Here is a 24,087-nt window from a genome sequence, read left to right as displayed (position 1 = left end):
AAGTCCGGTGACCAGATTTGGCTGGTTTCTTCAGTGTGATCACTGCCGGCCAAGGCGCGGTCAAAAGTGTTGCACTAAGCATGTAGGATGAATCAGTACCTCAAGTACCTGAACTGTTCGAAACTGAGAGTCAAAGAAAAAGGTCGCCAAGAAACTACCTCAACATTTCAGGCATGCATCAGCAGAAAAGTTTGAGAAACTGATGTCTGATTCTTGGCTCAAAGATATACTGATGATGTGACATCACATCATGTGGGTCTTTGAAAGATTAGTTTTCTCTGCATCTGTTCTGATCATTTGGAAAGTGGAAAGAAGTTGTACTTGCCCAACTTAGAGTAGCTCACATCCAAGTTGACCTGCCTCGAGTCTTGGCCTGCGGAAAAATCCAGAAGAAATTTTTGAAAGAGAAAAATGGGAACAGAAATATTCAACTGTTGAAAGGTTCAAGAATCTCCTGCTGAATAAGCTGAACAGGTCAACTTCAAATTTAGTTCTTCAAATTTCAATTCCTCAAATTTAGATAAATTTGATCAAGTTGTTCAGGAAAAATGAGACACAAATTTCCACACTTACTTCAGTCCAAAGACAAACCAGCACTGATTCAAAATGGACAGGGCAGTTAGAACTGGTTCTGCTATGCTAATTAAGTCATGTGACCCAAACCTCCTTTTCATTATTCCAGTCTAATCCCTTGTCCATTGTCCCGGTGTCAAGCCTGTCATGCTACTGCTTCAATTATGGTTCTCACAATACCTTTCTTTAACAACTTTGATTAAGTATTATGGATGATTGGATTAGTTTGGTTAAAGGGGGAATGTCAAGATAATGATGAGTCAGTACCTTTATTATTGTGTATTCCACTTGCATACATAATTTGGGAATTTGAATTTATCAAATCCTTATAGAACCCCAAGGTTATTACAAAAAAGACACACACTCAGCTAAATAATATGTGATATCATCTTATTATGGATGAGAGAAAGTGATGATGAGTGGAAGCTGCCAAAACTTCTGGTTTAAACTGAAGCGCCCCCTATACAGTAACACTTTACCTAATCAGCGCATTTGTGTTCAGATTTCTATTCTATTCTGATCTGTGACATGTTGTTCCAGCAGACGAAAAATCTAGACTGATTCGAAAATTTATGTGATGGTTTTCTCACTTTTATTAAGGACACCCTTTGGACAGACAGATGCTGTCCTCACTAGGGAGATGTCCTGATTACAGCGAACAATTTGCATAGAAATGACTTATTTTAGACGTATATCGTGAGGGTGTCCTGCTAAGAGAGGTGTCTGATAAGGGAGGTTCCACTCTTGTTTTGATGACAGAAGTTGATGTAGGCTTTAGCCTTATTTAGGAACTGTGAACAATTAAAAACATTGTTACAGAGAAAACTTCTTAGATTGATCAGACCTCTGATATTGAGAAGTTTGCAACTTATATATGACCAGACAGATTTGTGTCTGTTGTTATTCTAAGCAGTGCTGAGAGTCCTGATGATATTTTTGGAAAGTTCACCACATTTGTAAAAATTACCAGAAATTTGAGAATTTGAAGTAATTTGATCTCTCCTTAGAAGTTTTCTCAAACTTTTCAGTGTTGTACTTGATCCCTTATGATCTTAAGAAATGTAGAAAAAACAATGCACCTTCACCGAGCATTTCTAATTGTCTGCAGACCGGTGAACCTGCCTCTGCCAGCAATGAGAGGATAAGGGATCCTTTTGTAGCCGGGAACAGACAAACTGCTTCTTCCGGATGACAATCGACTTTCTCCTTCAGAGCAATAACTTATGACACTTCTGTAAATGATATAGATATATATTTGAAACCTCTCACACGGACATGAACTGATCAAATGGCCTTTACAATGATGACAAAATATGAAGCACTAACAATGATGACAAAACATGAAAATACACAGAAAACAAACGAAACTGCACTAACCTGTAAATGATATAGATATATATTTGAAACCTCTCACACGGACATGAACTGGTCAAATGGCACAGAACACAGGCAGGGAGAACCTACATAGGCCTACACCCAATATTAGAATCACAAAGGAAATAGGCCTACTACTGAATTACCCTGTAAGGAACCAATCTAAAAAATACCCCAAATAAATAAAGCTAGGCCCTTAACCCCCCAAGCTCTAAATTCCTGGATCTGGTAACACTTTCAATCACTGTCCATAAAGGGAACCACTTTGCTGGCCATAGAAATTTTTCTGAATTTACAATGAAAACTGTAGTTGAAATTTTTGTAGCCACTGAGTGGGGCCTTTGACCTGAAACTGTGCACAAATAGGAAAGATCTCCTACCCTAGCAGATTTTTGGTCTAATATGGTTCTTAGGCGTACATGTCTGGCATTCAGACTTGAGGAAACCCCTCTCTATCCATGAAAATCATCAATTGGCCACTGATGGCAAACTTTGATCACCTCTACTTCTTGACGTCACATGTCAAATAATGACCCTTCACTGTTGGAATCCAGGTGAGCACATGAACCATTTTATGCAGTGTTGGAGGGTAACAAAAAACAACAACTTTATTGACATATATATGATTACAGTCGCCTGAGGTATAGAATATTGCTCAAAAGTTCTTCTGTCATGCCCTGCACTCCCGGGGCAGTCCAATGCTTCAATTCATCCTGAGTATGAAATCAACTGGCTACTTCATGAACTTCTGTTATGAGTCAGAGTGCAAGACGATCATTACAGAACAGAAAGCAACGACCGACTCATTGCAACGCCTTACCACGTACATTCGCCGCCAGTGGATCGATTGCCACCTACTGAAGCCAGCTACCTGGAGCGTCTTCATGCAGCCCGTCAGGACCAACAACGATGTTGAGGGGTGGCATGGAGCCCTCAATCGCCACGTCAGTTGGGGAAACCTGTCCTTCTACCTGATGGTGCGACTTCTGGTGGAACAGGCCAATCTGGTGAACATGTAGGTGCGACTCGTGTCCGATAAGAAGCTCAATGAACGGAGGCAACGAAACCAGTATCGAAGCAACCAAGCAAAGATCGCCGCCGCATGGAACGATTTCAACAACGGGACCAGTCGGCACTCGCTCTCCTGCGCACATGTTCGCACGTTGTTGCGCCAAACATCAAATAGACATTCGTGACGTTGAATTATTGTAGTAGACTTTAGTGTGTGTATATTTCAGACAATTGTTTGGATTAGATCTGGACAATATTGCATGTAGCAATTGATTTTAAACTTGTAAACACTTGTAAATACTAATTGTACATCTTGTAAATAGTCATAGGCATACCTATGTTTGTTGCTTAATAATAAAGAGACATCAAAGTAGGCTATTTCTTGAGTTGTTCGCTTTTAAGTTGCGCCCATCCTGAGGATTATTACATAAGTGTCGCGGACAGCCTGCATTGATAGTAACTTTAGTCATGTATAGTCATGCCTACTTCCTAGTATCACGTTGTCTGGGACCGCCCATCCTGATACTTCGTTCTGATTAGCTTAGATCCTTCCCGCCATCTCATTATTATTCCCAGGTTCACGTGACCCATGTAACTTCCTTGTTCAATAAAGTAGTCAGATAGCATTCAGAATTTACAGTACACACTTCGTTGATTCCTTCTTTATCCGAACCCTATTTCCACGTGCTTACACACAATAAGTGAGTGTACTCCCTTCCCCTATTTTATAGTACTATCCAGCTATCCAGTACACTTGCCATACAGGCATACGCCTTAACCATTGTTAATGAAGGCAGGGACGTTTTGGATAGGGGATGTTTTGGTCCGAGGACGTTTTCCTGTACCCGGGGACGTTTTGGAGTGGGGACGTTTTAACTGGTAAGCGATTCAACCCTAATTGATCTTTCCCTCCAATTATTCATAAGGGTTGTTATGATACAACTGTCCATGTATCATAGAACGGACTATGATATGATATGAATGGGACCTTTGTAACTTGCAGCAATCAGACTGTTTACTTATTACCAACTCGGCGTCCTGTGTAATATCCTCTCCATGGAGTTATTAGTTATTCATGATTTCAGTCTCTCTCTGTCATCACATCGGATAGTTTGCATTCATATTCACGAGAGTTGCATAAGAGGCCCTTGCGATAATTGTGAAATTGTGCGCTGACATATTATGCTACTTGACCTAAAATTTTTGTCAACATCTACAAGGTGCCCATCTGGCTGATCTGGGAGACTTACTATCCCTTCGTGGAATTCACCTTAAGTCATTTTTATGCCTTTCACTCTTTCTGTAATCACATCGGATATTGTACATTCATTTTCATGAGTTGTTATGCACTTACAATAATTGTGAAATTATACACTGTTAAACAAGCCTCTTGGCCTAAAATCCAGCCACTTTACCTGTGGATACTTTGGATAAAAACATCAAGTCTGTTATAGTATGCACATGGAACAAGCTGCTGTGAAACAAATTCTCGAGAGGGGTAAACCTAGTGGCCTGGGCTATATAGATTTGGAATTATACGACTGTAACATTGAGGTGCAATTGACACAGAGAAGAACGTCATTTGGATAGTGAACCATTCAAATATCATTCACTCCAGGACTTATTTGGATACTCAAGGCAATACTTGCCCATGAGAGACAGTGGTAACGTGACCATGATTCGTGCTCTCATCAATGCAAGCCCTTTGGTTAGTATCATGTTACGTCTAGCTCAGAGGACCCCCTCCACAGTCCCTGCCATCGTTTTGCTTTCAGCTTGCAAGCTTAACCTCACTGTGCCATCAGACCTCCAACTTCACAAACAGACAGTAGTCAATTAACACTTCACACGTGCGATCTGGATTCTTCAAACCCACTGGTAGCCCAAGGCATTATTTAGACTTAAAAATTGGTTTCAAATATGATTTCTTTAAAGATGTCTCTACACCAGGCCTGATTGGCATGAGAAAGGAGGCCATGTCTGATCACCTCGCCATCTCTTAATCTTGTACCTGATGACATTGTCTGATCAATGTCTCTTTCTTATGATTATTTCAAAGCATCCAACAAAAGGGGACTTACAGCATGATAAATATATTGTGTGTTCAAACATGTTGTGGGTACCGCTTGGGAGAGAACATCTCATAGTTTCAGTTCCTCATTTCAAAAGTTTGTTTCATTAAATCAAAGTTCTTTTAAAGCACTTTATAATCCACAACAATCTCAAAGTACTTTAACATTCATTCTCCAACAGAGTATTTGACCTGGGTGGCCACCCCTGATGTCTGGTATCCCCCCTGTCTGACATCAAGAAAATGGGCCCCTCAAAGCACCCAGCTCGGTTATATCAGTCCAAACACTGTTCGGCCATCACGTTTCTGAAAATCATCTCTTGCGATACCCATTACAGGCACTTGAGCTTTATGGTCTCTCAAAGCCAAGTTGGCTGTCTGTATCTCATCTGAACGCACATTCCATGCTCGCAGTGGCTCAGCTCCTCCCTGTCACAACTCGTTGGTTCACATGACCGGCTGTCTGTATCTCATCTGAAGGCACATTCCATGCTCGCAGTGGCTCAGCTCCTCCCTGTCACAACTCGTTGGTTCACATGACCGGCTGTCTGTATCTCATCTGAAGGCACATTCCATGCTCGCAGTGGCTCAGCTCCTCCCTGTCACAACTCATTGGTTCACATGACTGGCTGTCTGTATCTCATCTGAAGGCACATTCCATGCTCGCAGTGGCTCAGCTCCTCCCTGTCACAACTCGTTGGTTCACATGACTGGCTGTCTGTATCTCATCTGAAGGCACATTCCATGCTCGCAGTGGCTCAGCTCCTCCCTGTCACAACTCGTTGGTTCACATGACCGGCTGTCTGTATCTCATCTGAAGGCACATTCCATGCTCGCAGTGGCTCAGCTCCTCCCTGTCACAACTCGTTGGTTCACATGACCGGCTGTCTGTATCTCATCTGAAGGCACATTCCATGCTCGCAGTGGCTCAGCTCCTCCCTGTCACAACTCGTTGGTTCACATGACCGGCTGTCTGTATCTCATCTGAAGGCACATTCCATGCTCACAGTGGCTCAGCTCCTCCCTGTCACAACTCGTTGGTTCACATGACCGGCTGTCTGTATCTCATCTGAAGGCACATTCCATGCTCGCAGTGGCTCAGCTCCTCCCTGTCACAACTCGTTGGTTCACATGACTGGCTGTCTGTATCTCATCTGAAGGCACATTCCATGCTCGCAGTGGCTCAGCTCCTCCCTGTCACAACTCGTTGGTTCACATGACCGGCTGTCTGTATCTCATCTGAAGGCACATTCCATGCTCACAGTGGCTCAGCTCCTCCCTGTCACAACTCGTTGGTTCACATGACCGGCACTTCTCTTTCTGGGCCAAAGATATTCAAGTAGACACATGAATTGCCCTTCAGTTGTTGAATTATTCTCCAATATATCTCAAGAACTCTATCAATCCATATACAATTATTCTTTTTCCGTATCCAGTATTTGAATAAGACTATAAAATCAACAGTAAACAATAAACCAGACCAAAACAGCTTATGCTGATGTCCTGCTGAGATCTCTTTGTGAGGTTTCAAGAGTTTTTATCTTCTCAAATTGTCTTATATCACCTCATCCAAATCTTGTAAGTATACCCTGGGTTTCAATTAGTGCAATACTTAGTAATTACCACGGTGGGGGTAGGTCCACATGTAACGACTGCCAAGTTTGGAAGCAGAATGTTGGTTAGCAAAAATCTGAAAGGTCTTTTTGGAGGCAGTAAGATCTCACCAAAACATGGTAAGTGTTGAGGTCCATTTGCGATTAGTTAAGAGACGATGTCTGCAGCAAGAGCACTCTCATTGTATGGGTTGTTCCTTGTAAAATTGTCTTCATCAGTGGAAAAGGTATTTGTTGGGGAAATTACAAGTTGATGATCACAGTTCATCAAGGTGTGCCAGCGACCAAACATAATATGTGAGCAGGTACCGAGCTGCAAATAAATGTATAGATATTGTTTGGTTGGTCAATTGTCACATAAACTCTCTGTAGGCCCCTGTAACATTTCACATGCGATATCACATATTGTGACATAAACTCTATGTAGGCCCCTGTAACATTTCACATGCGATATCACATATTGTCACATAAACTCTATGTAGGCCCCTGTAACATTTCACATGCGATATCACATATTGTCACATAAACTCTATGTAGGCCCCTGTAACATTTCACATGCGATATCACATATTGTCACATAAACTCTCTGTAGGCCCCTGTAACATTTCACATGCGATATCACATATTGTCACATAAACTCTATGTAGGCCCCTGTAACATTTCACATGCGATATCACATATTGTCACATAAACTCTCTGTAGGCCCCTGTAACATTTCACATGCGATATCACATATTGTCACATAAACTCTATGTAGGCCCTGTAACATTTCACATGCGATATCTCATATTGCTGATTATGCTTTTGCCCGATTGTTTTTTTCTGGCGATCATTCAATTGTGTTCTGGATTTATAACCTTTTGTTTGTGTGATACGTTCTTCTCCACCAATATTTGCCAGTGCAGCTCGCATGATATCAGAAGTAGTCAGCAGAGACAGGAAGTTGTCTTGAGTTGAACTCCTGGTTTACATAACTCTGGTCATGTCTGATAACCCATTAATTGAAGTGTTCCATCTTGTAAACAAGGCCCACTGACCCTTATGGTGTCGTGTGTGCAGTCCTGGTAGATAATAGCCGCACTTACACCACCTGAAAATGGACCACCAATCTTGGTTCGGGAACCAATGCCGCACCATCGAAAATCCACCAAGCGCTTACACCAGCGCTGCAGCTAGTTATAAAATCCGGCTACAGATGGCGCGCAAACAATAAGCAGAACGCAGAAAGCCCAGACAGAAAGCGCCATTTCGAAAGCGCCGCCTGGAGCCGAACCATCTAACTAGCTAATTGCCGATCCATTTGCGCGTACACCACGACAAAGCCGAGCTTTTAACAAGCCGGGCGAATTTGGACCATCAAGCTTGGTGGGACAAATTCGCTCGGCAATTTGTATCGGCAATGGATTGCCGAACCAATTTGTCGCGGCAATGTGGTGGTGTAAGTGCAATTGGTCCACCAATATTTCGTGGTGTAAGCGCAGCTAATGTAGACATGATTCGACTTGACCCTAAATCAATAGCAATACTAAGGAAACAAGAAGTATGGTGAACACAGACATGAACTTGTCTTGCCTGGGATTTCCAGCCGGGTCTGGTCGGTTTCTCTAACTCTGGTTAACAAGATGGAAGAGAGAGTTAGGAAGAGAAGCATTAAGGATATCATCTTCAAAGGTAACCAAAATGCTTCATTAGCATTAAAGAGTCGATTGCGACAGCACTGCTTTTAATTCCTATACACCTGATATACATGAATGGATGTGCTCATTCAGCCAAAAAAGCTACGCTGGTCCACAGGGGATCACCAGTGACATTTGGTCAGTGACATCTGAGCATCAGTGTTGATCATACGTCTAGGTGGTCCATTGTGGCTCTTGGGTGGTAGGAAGTATTGAAGGATTAGGTGTCTTGCTCAAGGAGAGGCACATGAGACAATCGTGGCCTTCTGGGACCCATGGCCTCTTGGGCTCGAAGATAAAGTCCTCAGTTCAGTTTCCTTAATAAAACTAGTCTTTATCTTGACCGCTGGTTGGATCTAGAATCTTTGAGACATTGTTAATATTTGATCTTTGTTTTCACTGCCCTTATTGGTCATGACATAATCCAGTACGGAACCTGGTCTGTATGTGCAACTCAGAAACAGGAACTCGCAGTCGGCCAAAAGGAGAACAAATCAATTTGACATGCAGGAGTCCAGGCCCTGACCACTAAGCTGCCGTGACACAGTTTGCCATCAAAGTGGAGAAAGGAAAGGATATTGAACTCAGAGGATTTAAAACTTTTGGTTGGGAATGATTTGATGTTTAGTTTGGATGCCTCGGTGTCATTCATGATTTTAATTTGAAGCGTTAGCCTTGAATTGCCAATCTGGATAGAACTTATCCAGAGGCAGAATGAACATGAAATGGTGATATTCTTACATTGATAGATCAGCATGACCGCTTAGAGAACTAGTAATCTTTGCTCTGAATGTTGAAGTTATGAGAAAGACCCTGAGAGAGTTGAAGAGTGCACACACCAAGGTGTAAATCACCACTCAGGCTTGTGTGAGAAACGTTTCTGGGTGGATGATTCTGATTTAAACATCTTGAACGAGACAAGAATTGAAATCGAATGACTTGGAATAGTCAGGTTTAGGTTCAGTGTTTGTTCAGCAACCAATGCAATGCTCCTTGGTAATAGAGAGATGTCTTATAATGGTAGGCTGTGTTATTGGTAATCTGGCCTGATGAAAATCACACCAAAGGCCATAGGATTGTTGGGAAAGTTCTGCCATTTTCCATCCCCTTGTTAGATAACCAGGTGTTAACATCCTGCTGTGGTAGTTACCCCGTTGGTTTTATATACCTTCCTAAATGCATGTATTCTTCTCAGGCTTCCATTCCACGATGGAGTCACAGCCTACTAACATGGAGGACCTATGGTACCCGGCGTTCTGCAGGGGGCGCACCGTCCTCTACCAAACTTCCTCCAGTCTCAACAGTCAGCCAAGAAGGGTAAATCCGTGTGATATTCTTTGCTTGTAGAAAGTTTGACCAGGCTCTCCCCACCTTCTTCTCTTGCACTGTGATCTTTTCCTGACCAAATAACCGCCCTCCGTCTGCTTGCGTAACTAACACACTCAGCTGATTGACAGTCGTAAGCTTTGAAACTGCTGGGGTGGGGCGGTGTAGTGGTGGAGTTTGTTACTCTGTACCAATAGGTTGTTGAGTGGGGTGGTGTAGTGGTGGAGTTTGTCACTCTGTACCAATAGGTTGTTGAGTGGGGCGGTGTAGTGGTGGAGTTTGTTACTCTGTACCAATAGGTTGTTGAGTGGGGCGGTGTAGTGGTGGAGTTTGTCACTCTGTACCAATAGGTTGTTGAGTGGGGCGGTGTAGTGGTGGAGTTTGTCACTCTGTACCAATAGGTTGTTGAGTGGGGCGGTGTAGTGGTGGAGTTTGTCACTCTGTACCAATAGGTTGTTGAGTGGGGCGGTGTAGTGGTGGAGTTTGTCACTCTGTACCAATAGGTTATTGTTTCAAATCACTTCCAAGGCACTCAATTCTTCCAGAAAGAGTTTGAAGAGGTTAAGTAAGCGCTTAAGGATGACGAAGAACTTTGAGCAAGGAAATATCTGTTGACAAGCGCTTTATCAGAAAGCAAACTTTAACTTGAAACCGGTTTGCCTGTGTGGTTATTTTTGGAACAAAACTCAAAACTGATATCATGGGTTCATCAAAAATCATTTATTTCAAATATGAATGCAAACTGGGGTTTGCCAAGTGAGGTCAAATACTAAAATCTGAAGCTGGTACTTTCATGACCTAACCTCCACTACTCGCTTTAAACCATGAGAGTTTGTCTTTCTAACTAACCTCCTCCCTGCCTTCCCACTGGTGACAGATTGCACACAATGTATATTTACGACGTTCAGCTTTGTGACACAATAACAAGTAGAAGTTGCGTACCAAATGAGACTTTGCAACCAGCGAGACGTGCACTTTCAACTCATTATGAACTTATCAGGACAAGTTGATTTCTATTCTGATAGATGGCCCTGGTGTGTCAAGTTGAGAGCCGTTTCCACCTTGGTTGTGGGATAAGGATTGGCCTCGAGGATACTACTCCTTGCACCGCTATATTTAGCATCTCGTTAATGCTGACCTGCTGAACCTTAATGACATTTTGGTCATTTTATTGGATATGACGTCCTTTATTTATTGATTATCAGTCGGTCTATCTTTTGTAACATTCAGCCTGCTGTCACTGATATAGTCAATACCAAATCAGAAAACATTGTATCCCATTGATGAAATCATTATTCCATCATGCCGACAGTCGCCACAGTGTACACAGTTACCGTGGTGACCGATCCACCTGTAGCACTACTTCGTGATGAGGCATGCTGGGTAACTTATACAACTCTTCCAGGCAGTGAATGGCCTGATTTCTCTGACTCATTCAATCTGTGTGGAGCATCATGTTCTGACTCTGCCTCTCTCATATGGCCCTACTGTGATTGACTGTGATAGCTGGAGTTGATGTTCCATTTGTTATGGAGTCTAATTCATGTTCCAATTTAATTGATTGTGATTGACACTTGGAGGACTATCTTTAGCCATGGTAGACACGATGCCACATGATTCATGAAGGCCTACCCTGAACTTGGATAGAACTCAAGCTTAGCAGGGCTGTGTTGGTGAGGTCTATGCTCAATGACCTGATCATCCAGACACATCAACTGATTCAATTACGGTGGTGATGGTGGGGAATCAATTTCCATCAAATGATTGGTATTGTTGGTTGACTTTGGTGTTGACCCAATGATTAGGTCAGGATGATATTATTTCTGGATTCAATGATTGATTGGCTGACCCTGGTTTAGTTATGTAATCACCTCATTTAGCTGTGGATGTCCTGTCTATGTAACTGATACATTGATGTTGTGCATGACTCCTAGTGACCTGGACCTGGCAGGTTGTATTCATTGTGTTCATTGTGTTAAAGGTGCACGCGTGGAGATAGGGTGGAGATAGGGTGAACAATAGGCACGGCTGTTACAGAGATTCTGACTGCTGGAAAGTAGGACAAGTCAAAGACTGCTTGATCAATTAGTTCATGACCTTGGACGGTAATGTATCATGCCGGCAATTAGTGATCAACCTCAGCTTGAGATGCGGGCTTTATGATGTTTCAGTAACTAGTACGTTACGTTTCAATCTAACGGATACTGCATACACAAGATGCTTCACCACACGAACAGTGAGCCGCACTTCACCATCGGATCTGCCATGGATACTCTCCAAGAACGCCAAGGCTCTGGCAGTATTCCTGGTGACATCACTGGCTCCGCATCCTCTGACGTGACGATGGCGAGCAGTCACTCAACAAAATCTTATAAGGTACCACATGACATGCCTTGTTTTCCACTGGAATTCTACTGGCTTCCTACTGGCTTCTCATAGTTTCCAGTAGACTCCACTGGGACTCCACTTGCTGTGTAAATGGTAGGCCTATATAATTTAAGTCTATCAGCCCATAATACTGGTTGGATGTTCTTTAGTTTAGATATTATAGGTTAGAGCTCAGAATATCTGCATGTTCAGGTCTTGTATAAGGACTTTGCTCTAACTTGATAAATGGGCTGCGAGTTGACCATGTTATTACCAAGCTAGCATATTTTATTACCTTCGATAATGATGGGCTTACCTTTGGCCTATGTGGCAAACAGGCCTGGTTTGTCAGGCCTACCTTTGGCCCACCAGGCAAACAGGCCTGGTTTGTCAGGCCTACCTTTGGCATGTGTGGCAAACAGGCCTGGTTTGTCAGGCCTACCTTTGGCCAGGCCTGGTTTGTCAGGCCTACCTTTGGCCCACCAGGCAAACAGGCCTGGTTTGTCAGGCGTACCTTTGGCCTTTGTGGCAAACTGGCCTGGTGAAGGTTGCATGGCAGCATTCTTATACAGAGAAAAAGGGGGTCTACAGGCAGTACTCAGTTGGCCAGATTAAGGTTCACCTAGTAGCTGATAAGTTGCTTGCCTAGCACTAGCTCTCTTCACAATCATGCTTTTACCCGGAATGTACAGGTCAAACCAGACCAGGTTCCCTCACTGGGTATGTTAGGCTGCTGCTGACCAACAGTCTAAAACCCAACGGCCCATGCCCATAGCTCCAGTTTTCCTTATGTCCCCGCATGGCCATATCAATAGCCCCTTTAAGATCGTGAACAGAAATCTACAGCCACCACTACCTTCTTATGTGAGAGTAACATTAGATTAGGAGACAGTAATGAGATTCGCCTTGGGCTAACTATGTCCAGGGTATGGCGAGACGTTGTTCTCAGTCTCATACTTGACACCAGTATTGAAAAACCTTGTGAACAGAGTAGTGCAGTACAGGCATGTGAAATTCTATGTTGTGGTTAGGGTTTTAGGACACAGGTCAGGGGGAGATCACATTAAAGAAAGCAAGACAGAGTCACAAGGCAAGCCAACCCAATTGGTGCCCACCTGTTGTAGCATGTAACAAATGCTTTCTGTGAGTGTTAGGGAGCATCCTCAAACATAAGGGCTGTCACAGTAAACTGGGAGAAGCTGACACTCACCATCAGTCTTTGTATGGAGAGTTAACCTTGTCTAACGTTGATGTTTGAGGTCTGAAACCCTACTGTCATGTGATACCAACTCCATTGAGAGAATGACGTCTGCAACGTTATCAAAAACCATGTGACGCTGCATCCGCACGTCAACAGTGGTTGCCCATGGTTCCCGCTTGTTTGAAGCACTCAGGAGTGTCTGCTGTTCCCTGGCTGCAGATACTTCAGGGCCTAAACAATAACACTCATCGATAACAGTCAGCATTCTTCTTCTTTGTGTTTATGATGAGAATATGGTTACTATACGTCTGCAATCATGTTGGTAACCAAGGAAATGAATGTCATGAATGACATTTGTGGGTGGTACATTTCTTCTTGGTTTGGCTGAATTGTTACTGTGCACTATTTGATCCATCTGATGGTCAGTTGAGTTGGGATTAGCTCTGTGAACGAAAGACAATCCTTATGTTCATCATCCATTCAACTGACATTAACCCTTGCATGCAACTTTGTGAAATTCTGTCCTGAACTCAAACAGTTTGGCATACATGTCACTTGTTTACAAACAACAGTGTTATTTATACAGTATAGGAACATGTAGATATTTGGCCATCTAGACGAAAGGCCTAGGAAAGTCAGCCTATTATTAGCCTACCAGCCTATTACCAGCTCTCTCCAAAACTTAGTATACGATTTTGAATGTCTCTATAGAGGTGATTTTAATCTTCCCAGCTTTGGCCACAGGCTTGCTATAACTTGGTGAATGATAATGAATCTTTTGAGCAGACAGTGGGGATGGGGGGGGGGCATGTTGGCCGAGTGAAGTACTGAGAAGCTGCGTTACTCATATGAGGTGTTATAATGCTTTGATAGGCCTGTTAACAGATATATCAGTGAGCTTCCTCGCCTTGCCTTGTATATTTTGCTGTTGTTGTACCTTGTAGTGTATGTGTACAGCCTGCCCATGTGATTCAGTGCATACTCCACTCAGGTTGCCTCCTATTTACATGTAATGATAAGTTCCCAGCTGCCTTAGCAAGACTCTTCAAGTTGAAAATCGATTTGAAGAGGTACTAAGCTGGTTGTATTATTATAATGCTTTAGCAAATACAAAACAGATTATTGATTTCTCTTGAAAGTCATATTGGGATTTTCAGTATCATCAATAGACTGGAGTTTCTTTCTTCGTCAATCACACCGGTACAGCTTTAGCCTGATACATGATCACCATGTTCATGGGAAATCATGCTGTCCCCAGGGCAATCGATGTTCCTCTGTTATATCTGTTATTCTGCCAAGGAAACACAGCATATGGCACTCTAAATGTTCGAGGTATTGGTCCGCAAGCTATTTTTTCAGTAATCCGATTGTCAGTTAATAGTGCTGCACAATGGTGTTAATCCTCATTTCATGTTAACCCTCTGTCATTGCCGTTTTCTGTGTTGCCTTAACCACCTTCTTCTCTTTCATAATTTCCAATCAGTCGATTGGTGACCAGGCTCCTACCAGTAGAAATCGGTTGTTCCACCCTTTCACCAATGAAATCTTGTCTTCAAATCAATGCAAAGTGATCTCCTCAGCTTTGACCTCATGCAACCCCTCACAGACCTGACACAAGTGTTAACACTCTCGTTATGACAGATAATGTGGTCATTGTGGCATCCATATTGAGGACATTGTCACCATTAATAAACATATCGTTAGGCGTCCCCAACAATAGATTGCATAAGGACCGATGGTCTGATGCTTATCAATGACTGACCCGCATTGTTTGTATTATTCAACCGGTATTGGTACATATAGACATTGGGGCAGAACACGGTATTGAGCGATATCTGGAAATCGGGAGTTTTCTGATTATTTCATAATGAAGGTAGGAGGAGGGTTGGTTTGTCTGTGTGGTACTACAGTTGGACACCAAGTGGTATTAACAGCCTCGTGACTGTCCTCCTGACAGGGAAGCCTCGTGACTGTCCTCCTGACAGGGAAGCCTCGTGACTGTCCTCCTGACAGGGAAGCCTCGTGACTGTCCTCCTGACAGGGAAGCCTCGTGACTGTCCTCCTGACAGGGAAGCCTCGTGACTGTCCTCCTGACAGGGAAGCCTCGTGACTGTCCTCCTGACAGGGAAGCCTCGTGACTGTCCTCCTGACAGGGAAGCCTCGTGACTGTCCTCCTGACTGGGAAGCCTCGTGACTATCCTCCTGACAGGGAAGCCTCGTGACTGTCCTGACAGGGAGAAGGCTCCATTGCAAGCTTCACCTGCTGCTAACTTAGATGGTACTGATGTGTGTGTGCGTGTGTGTGTGGGGGAGGGGTGTTCTCTATGGCCTTAGGTCACTTCCCCTTCCACCTTCCATGTATACTCTTAGTTGGAGATCAGTCATTCTCACTGTGCGTGGAGTTGTTGGTCACGGTAAAACTGCAGACTTGAGGAAGACATCCCTGGTCCATGAAAGGGAAATTTGTAATCGTGGTTTTGTTGTTGGCAGTTTGGGACTGACGTGATCAGTGGTTGACCCCTTTTACCTGGCATGTGCTTTTAGTGTATATCACTGCAGTTGGTAATACAGGCCATAATGCTCCGTTTGACTCTGTCTTCAGCAAGCATAGTCCGTCAGTTTATCATTTTGTGGGCTGTACATGACAAACATGAAGCTGAGACAAACATCGGTAAAGTTCAACAGTATTTTTACATATGGATTGATCTTATAACATGAAACATTCTGGCTGTGATTTCCTTGAACTTCCACTGATATTAGTCAAACCACACCCTGCCTGCTGCCGTGTCACATCGATATATCGATATCCAATCATTGACATCGGTCTTTGATGTGAACTGCCCAGGCTGACCTCAGGTGATTGTTGATTATTTGCCATAATGCGCCAACGTTTTCTGAGCGAGTGAGTCATGTCAAAATAGCTTTTCTTTGACAATATTTTCAGTGAATGTCCTGGTCAGAATGAAGGAATAGTAGGACAGTGTCTATGGGTTGGTCCTGTTCCAGCTCAAGATCATGTCTTGATGACAAACACCCAAACAGAGCATTGAACAGCCTGCCTTTAGTTCGCAGCTCTAACAATACATGGAAAACCAATACTCTCACATGGCTCACACACCGAGAAACTGGCATGTCCGGAAACACACCTCCAATTCAAAGGAATCCGGCCCAATTACTATTTGACAAGTTTTTGCATATCCTGTTTCCCGCCACAAGCTCTGTTCTCATTTTCCCCGGGGTTTTCGCCCCCCTCTATATGACACCGAATTGGGATTGATCAGAACAGTCCAGTGTCACAGTCCTGAAGATGGTGATCCTCTCCTACATCACATCACCATCACCATCTGGTATCCGTCTCATATGCATCCTCCCTGTCTCCGGCCAAAGACCGGATATTGTATCTTAATGAGAAGTTGCTCCATTCATCATCAGTGGTGAAGACATCACTTCAAGATGTCTCTCCTGCCTCTCCTGCCTGACAGGAAATCATAGGTGAATGGCAAAAGGCTCCACTTCCTGCCTGCTTGTCAGGTTTCATATTGTAAGTGGACTTTCAAAAGTGCCCTCTTTATGCTGGACGGCAAGTCTAGGGCCAACGAGTCAGCTGCAACTAAGCTCAGTATTTTGACATATCCTCGGCATCTCAAAAAAAACCATTCTCCCTGCATCATACTACTGCAATGGTGCATGGATTACAGCCTGACCAGGACCAGGAAGCAGCTTCATGGGTTAAGACAACCACAATGGCAGCACACTCAGGCAGGCATTGGTCTTTCAATCAGGTCCTCAATCTGATTGATGTGACCGAGTGGATCAAATTGAGCCAATTTGTCCACAAATTGCTCTCATTTCACATGTGCTGGTCATGTGCTCACCCGAGGCCGATCACTCCAATGCAGGAGGATGTCTACATGATCTTGATCAGCCCGCCCGTCTCCTCTTTCTACCCAGTTCCTGCGAACGTTGGATGCTGCTATTTCTTTGCGATGCCGATGCCTAAGGTACGGTTATCAATATGATTATTACCGTTCTCTCACAATTCTATACTCCACTGAAACAAAGTGGGCTGACTGGCCTGGATGTAGGCCGCCATGCTGTATAAGTTGCATAAATGTTCTGTTTTCATCACCCAAACTGCCAGTGTGGAGAGGGGGCATCATTTGAGTATAGCCTTGGCATCTTGATCCCAAAGTTGTTTGCATGTTATCAAGATTTAAAATATACCCTGGCTACTAAAGACCATGAGGTTCAGGATGATATGTTGGCCCAGATATGCTGTCTCAGATGTGGTGCCTCAGATATGCTGTCTCAGATATGCTGTCTCAGATATGCTGTCTCAGATATGCTGTCTCAGATATGCTGCCTCAGATATGCTGTCTCAGATATGCTGTCTCAGATATGCTGTCTCAGATGTGGTGCCTCAGCTACCAGAGCTTGAAGATAGAGCATTATAATGTGCTTATTATATGCTTAGATTCTGAGAAAGAATATTCAACAATATGCTGCATTTATTGATTTCCATTGGCTGCCACAGCCTGGCAACCTTTCAACGTGATGTTATATTCAACATGAAAATATCAATACAATTTCCCCATATCAACATTCCAACACACGGCTATACGAATGTTGATTAATTGCCAACGGAAATTGACAAGTCTTCAATTAGAACATTAGGAAGTGCACAATTGATTTGTGTTATTTTGTATCTCTGAGTACTATAGTCGATATAGGTCAGAGGCAAATGCTCAACCCAGGTGTGTCATCATGAGCGACTCACCGTGCCAGGATAACAATCTGGGGGCAAGTAATGATTGAAAACATTGATTGCAAACTGAAATTGACAAGGCTTCATTTACAAAATCAATAGGACAACAATTGATTTGGTTTTATTTGTATTTGGTGAATACAGACCTACTGTTGATTACGTTGACACCTTGAACAGGTGTTGTTTAATTGCAAATCAAATAATGCAAATTGTAATTCCAGAGCTGAGAGTCAGCTGGGATGTTTCCAAGCAATTTACAAGAAACAGCTTCTATTTACAAAGCTCACCATCTTTTCCACCTTTTGTCTCTTCAGGTACAAAAGAAGCATTACCGTCGAGAGAAGAAGCGGGCCGCCAAGGAACTATTGTGTACGTTGAAGGATCCGTCAGTCATCGTCCTTGCTGATTGGTTGAAGGTCCGTGGCACACTTAAAGGATGGACCAAGTTATGGTGTGTCCTGAAACCAGGCCTCCTCGTCCTCTACAAGAGCCACAAACAAAAGAGCAGTCACTGGGTAGGGACGATCTTACTCAACACGTGTGAGCTGATCGAGCGACCGAGCAAAAAGGATGGTTTCTGTTTCAAGCTGTTCCACCCCCTGGATCAGTCCATTTGGGCCACAAAGGTGAGTTGGGCATATCAAGGAAATACGTTACACTTGTGTTGTTACTCTGGCTCCGTATGGTTGTGACAGCGTATACACTGGATACTGCCCTGGTACCAGCCATTCTGGTACACACCTTCCTCGTCCCCAGGCAGCCAATACTGCCCTGGTACCAGCCATTCTGGTATACACCATCCTCGTCCCCAGGCATTCAATACTGCCCTGGTACCAGCCATTCTGGTACACACCTTCCTCGTCCCCAGGCAGCCAATACTGCCCTGGTGTCCTATTGACCATACATGAATTGATGTCATTGACGAAAGTAAGGTTTGAATGGGAAGTGTGTACATGTGAATGAAGAACTTTCATAGCAAACGTTTCAATGTTGATGTTCTCTATCCAAGCCAGCCACTGCAGTATCATGCTGTCTTCCATGATAAGCGGCTAGTATAGTATCTTAGCCTGGGGTTCCTCACCTACACAAAGATGGTTCTGCCTCATACCTTTTCAACTCCATTGAAGTAAAAACTTGCTCATTTCTGAGATATGTCTGACAGCAGCAGTGTTCATCAGGCTAGAGCTCACCTTGATTGTGATGTAGGGAATCTCAGCTGGCTTGTTCAATCAACATTCCTCAGCGCTATCGGGGGCCGGTGGAGTAACAAGCCAGCCAAACCATTCAGAAACTTCAATATGAAGTCTTCACCAGACATAACGTATGAGGCATACAGTTCTGTTGAGACCCCCCTCAGGCTGGATGAATGTATTTCTTGCTGCATAATGCACCTAGACCGGATATTTGACTTTTCTACTCAGCATTGTCATTACAGCTACATTGGCCAACTTTTCCAGCCTGTATTTTACACAGGTGTGCCATTATTGATGCATGTTACATGTTGACTGATTCAGTGTATCGCATAGTCAGTCTCATATCAGTACGAAATCTATCTGTGGTATTGATCTTAACGTTAACCCTTGAATACGACCAGCACTGTTGTTAATCCAGACTGGAGGTTTCCCCAGAAGAGGCCTTGCTTCCCCATTCACAGACATGACAGTCTTGTTCCACTAGAATAGCATCGGGGAGATCAGTCATCAAGTCAAACACTTACTATGCAGGAATCGTTTTCGATTTTCTGACAAAATGTTCTTCTCTGTTACTTTATTTCCCCAACCGTTTTGCCCATAGATATATAAAATACCACGTAATGTTTCCAGCTTAACTTTCAGGGTCCGAAGGGAGAGACGATGGGAGCGTGGACACAACCACTGCCATATTCCTACCTGATATTCCGGGCGCTGTCCGAGGCTGCGGGCAAGTGTTGGATGGATGCGTTAGAGCTGGCGTTACGTTGCTCAAGCCTCTTGATGCGCTCCATGACCAAAGATAAAGAGGATAAGGACGTCCCCGGCACACCCACACCGAGTGAGACTTTTGTGAACGATTCCTTTCTGACGGCATCGTTTAACATCAGCCGGCAAGATCAAATGAATGAATCAGATTGTGAGAGGCATTTCAAGGATTGTGTTGGTGAGTGACAGTTTTGACGAGCTGCCATCATCGTGATATTGGCACAGAAACTCCAAAGTCTGTGTTTGCCCAAAACCAAGCTAAAACACTGTTTGATTGGTAGTACTCAGTAGCTTGTCTGATTGTCAGACTCTGACTCTGACTGTCAGAAATCTTTTCATCCTTCTGATTCTGAAAAATGTTCAAAGCCAAAATACGAGCAGGGTTCCACTGAAAATGCCAACTTTCTGTTTCTTTGCCACTGACAGGTGAGGACTATCGGACAGATCGTGAGGAGAATAAGAGTGAGAAGTCTGACAGTGACTCTGATCAGTCGGATGAGGAGGAGGAGAAGTTATATGATGAGAACCTTCAACCAGTCGAGACTGATTACATCGAGAACATCGAGAGTCTAGACGATTTAGGCCAGGTAAGAATGCATTTGGCTCTTGAAAGATTTCATGTTGAGGTCTTGTCTCCAGACTTGGGTGTCTTCTGCTTTGATCAGCCATCTCAGCAGTGAGCCGACCACACACCGGCACTGTGACCACTCCATGGCCGGCTGACTGGAAGACGTTGGTCGTCTGGGTGAGTTCATCAACCACAGCTTGGTTGTCTGATCCTCCTCTCTGTGATGATCAACTGGGAAGTCAGCTGGAGTCTCACCTCAGTCTGGCACTGGCACTTGTTCCACATTGGAACCGTTGATAACAGTTTCAGCCTGGATCAATGATTGGTGTGCTTTCTTGTTCCAGCAAGGAGATGCTTACCAGACAGAGGAGGTGGCCGATGAAAATAAAAGTTTGATATGGACTCTAGTCAAACAGGTAGTGCAGTCTTCCTCAGTCTGAGTTCACATCTGTCATGATTCGCATGTGACAAGTCATTGAGCTTAACACCCATGAGGTTTGACACAAACTTTGATGGTAATGATGATGACTCTTGCGTCTACCGATGAACTTGTCATCAGTTAATGGAGTATGGGACCTAAGTAATACGCTGTCAGGAGCCCTCCACAGTTTGATATATTGTATATCTTCCTTGTTTCAGGTTCGTCCTGGGATGGACCTATCAAAAGTGGTGCTGCCTACGTTCATTCTGGAACCTCGCTCATTCCTCGATAAACTGTCAGACAACTATTACCATTCAGACTTCTTATCAGAGTGAGTAACAAGTGTTCATGTGTTAAGTGAGTTGCTCAAGGTCGCAGTCAAATGGTTAAGACCATATCAGAAGATACTTTTAACTCATTGTGTTCCTCGATTAAAAGTCTGAGTGTTATTGAAGTCTCCAGGCCCACGATGGAGGTGATGTGTCTTCCATCTTCCAACCCAATGCCCGTCAGACCTTTAGACTAAGAGCTCTAACCTATCGTAACCTTGTCATCTTCTCTTTCAGAGCCGTTCTCCAAGAAAATCCTTTTCTGCGAATGAAGATGGTCGCCCGCTGGTATTTGTCAGGATTTTACAAGAAGCCTAAAGGATTGAAGAAACCTTATAACCCGATCTTAGGGGAAACGTTTCGGTGTTACTGGAAGAATCCCAAGACGGGAAGTCGCACATTTTATGTGGCTGAACAGGTAGGCATATTACCAGGGAACACTTCACCTCATCTTTACAGTTGTCTACAAAGATAAAAGAATGGATGAGTGGGTTTAAACATCTCCTCCTGAATGAGTTCACATCATTCTGACCACCAAGACGTGTGGTGTTTTCCCTTGTAACTTACACTAGCAGTATCGGTCTTTGTCAAAAATAGGTATTAAAAAACTCTCGCCTAACATAAAAATATTTGTCTTGTTTTCCAGATCTCGCACCACCCGCCAGTCTCAGCATTCTACGTGACAAACAGACAAGATGGCTTCCAGATCGCCGGCAGTATATTAGCCAAGTCGAAATTTTATGGTATGTACTTTGCCTTCTCCAGCTTCTACATTCAGCTCCAACCCACATACATACAAGCCTGGAGTCAGAGGAAATGAATCCACACTCAGCACAGGCTGACAAGCATGGCATTGAGTGGCTTAGCCTTGAAACATGACATTACACAACCTGAGGATGAAAAGAGACATCGTGAATCGTATGTAGCCTGCTCTGTGGAAATGACTTGCTAGTGACAAGTGACCTCTATTGTAACCCAGCCTCAGAGGTAGTAGATCACATGTTTGACTCTTTCAGGGAATTCTCTCTCAGCCATCTTGGATGGTGCTGCACGGCTGACATTCCTGAAGCGAGGTGAAGACTACAACATCACCATGCCGTACGCACATTGTAAGGGCATCCTGATCGGCACGCTCACCATGGAGTATGGAGGCAAGGTGATGCTGGATTGTGAGAAGACAGGCTATCGGTGCGAGATGGAGTTTAAACTCAGGGTAAGAATTGGGGTGAACGTCCTGGCACTTCAATCATTCTGACATTGCACATGTATTACACAGTTATGAAAATGTCATCTGTGTGAATTATCTATATTCACACGCTACAAATCACAGCATTGAGCTGTTCTGTGTCAAATACTCATCCCTTCTTTGTGTGACACAACATGTGTATGTTCTCAGGACAGTGGATCATTAATGGACACTTGACAGTGCACAGTGTAACTGTCTGAAACGTTGTGTACAAACCTTGTAGAAGGAGAACCAAAGGCACTTTAGAGAATCACTTCACATGATGTTTCCTTCCAGCCATTTCTCGGCAGTGGTGAAGCCAGCAACAAGATCACTGGCAAGATCAAACTCGGCACAGAGACGTTAGCAACACTTGATGGTCGCTGGGACTCTGAGGTTTACATCAAGGACAGAGCCACTGGGGTAAGGGCTTGAAGATGAATAATCTGATGAGTGATTCAGACATTTGGTGATTCATCACAAAGCCAGGGACATTGTGCTCAGCCGAGTAGTCATGGCATCTGTCAGCAGTACCACACAAGGGCAGAGAAGGTCATGGTAAACAGGACTTTGTGAAAAGGTTTGATCATTTAAAGAAAGATTTGTTTCTCTCATATATATTTTGCTATTCTACTTTTCAGGACACCTCGTTATTCTGGAACCCAACCCAGGAGGTGAAACAGAACCGTCTGAAACGTTACACAGTGCCGCTCGAGAACCAGGGTGACTTTGAATCAGAGCATCTGTGGATGCACGTGTCTGAAGCCATCGCCAAGGGTGACCAGGAGGATGCCACTCATGAGAAGTTCCTGCTCGAGGAGGCACAGAGGAACGGCATGAAGGAACGCAAGGCCAAGATGATGGAGTGGAACCCCAAGTTCTTTGAGCGCGATATGGTGACTGGCGATTGGATCTATAAGTTCACTGAGTAAGTATTGTCTGAGTCCTTCGGTCCACAACTATAAGCTCCCTCTCTCCACTTGTCTCTCATGAAGAGGCATCTGCGACGTAGATCACTGCTTGGGCTTTGGTTTAGAAACTGATTGGGACTGTTTCCTGTTAGACAGATACATGTCTGTTCAACAAAACTTATCTTGTTAGCGGCTCCAGCTTGTGCTTAATACTTGCATTGCTCAAGACTTGAGTCCAGTGCGAGATTGGAGAACTATGTGGTTGTCTGAAACCTATTCATTTCTGTTTACATTTTGAATGGTCACCTTTCAGCTCGCGACCTTGGGATCCGATCAACGATTTACTCCAATACGAATGTGATTACGTCATCCAGACTAAAACACGCCACAAAACACCAATCATCCGTGCAACGTCAATCCTGAGTGTGGAAGAGAGTGCACTCTCAAAGATTTCCCACAAGGCCAAGAAGAGCCAATCCCTAGAGCGTGTACGAGCGGCTGCTCGTATGAAACAGAAAAACTTATCAAAGCATTTATGTGAAGTGGGACCAGAGAGTGGCAGCTCTACGCCGGACCCTGAGGTGTTCAACCTCGGTGAGTCGGACAGTTCAGACTTCTGTGCAGGTAAATGACAGTCTTTAGCTGTTGACTTGATTGGTTAGTAGGTAAAGTCTAAGAAGCACCCCCTGGTCTCAATG

At 43.9% G+C, this 24,087-nt stretch overlaps 1 protein-coding gene across 11 annotated transcripts in view; it reads left to right on the top strand.

Annotated features, from left to right (window-relative positions):
• The window catches only part of LOC135492898 (oxysterol-binding protein-related protein 8-like), an 80,647-nt gene that overhangs the window by 49,943 nt on the left and 6,617 nt on the right, over window positions 1-24,087 (top strand). For 7 of the 11 annotated variants that reach the window (XM_064779606.1, XM_064779601.1, XM_064779607.1 and 4 more), the window contains 11 exons: window positions 18,292-18,603; window positions 19,801-20,113; window positions 20,362-20,522; window positions 20,848-20,919; window positions 21,143-21,255; window positions 21,491-21,671; window positions 21,900-21,996; window positions 22,270-22,466; window positions 22,776-22,901; window positions 23,120-23,406; window positions 23,703-24,013. In XM_064779606.1, coding sequence (XP_064635676.1) covers window positions 18,292-18,603; window positions 19,801-20,113; window positions 20,362-20,522; window positions 20,848-20,919; window positions 21,143-21,255; window positions 21,491-21,671; window positions 21,900-21,996; window positions 22,270-22,466; window positions 22,776-22,901; window positions 23,120-23,406; window positions 23,703-24,013 — 2,170 coding nt within the window. Of the gene's footprint in view, window positions 1-8,259; window positions 8,314-9,513; window positions 9,636-11,103; window positions 12,021-16,728; window positions 17,214-18,291; window positions 18,604-19,800; window positions 20,114-20,361; window positions 20,523-20,847; window positions 20,920-21,142; window positions 21,256-21,490; window positions 21,672-21,899; window positions 21,997-22,269; window positions 22,467-22,775; window positions 22,902-23,119; window positions 23,407-23,702; window positions 24,014-24,087 lie in introns of those variants that run through there. The other 4 variants (XM_064779610.1, XM_064779611.1, XM_064779608.1 and 1 more) reach the window with 4 other exon arrangements.

The sequence above is a fragment of the Lineus longissimus genome, chromosome 8 (assembly GCF_910592395.1).
Source record: "Lineus longissimus chromosome 8, tnLinLong1.2, whole genome shotgun sequence".
In the NCBI taxonomy this organism is placed as follows: Eukaryota; Metazoa; Nemertea; class Pilidiophora; order Heteronemertea; family Lineidae; genus Lineus; species Lineus longissimus.
The sequence above is the reverse complement of the archived record's forward strand: the minus strand, read 5'-3'. Positions and strand labels throughout refer to the sequence as shown.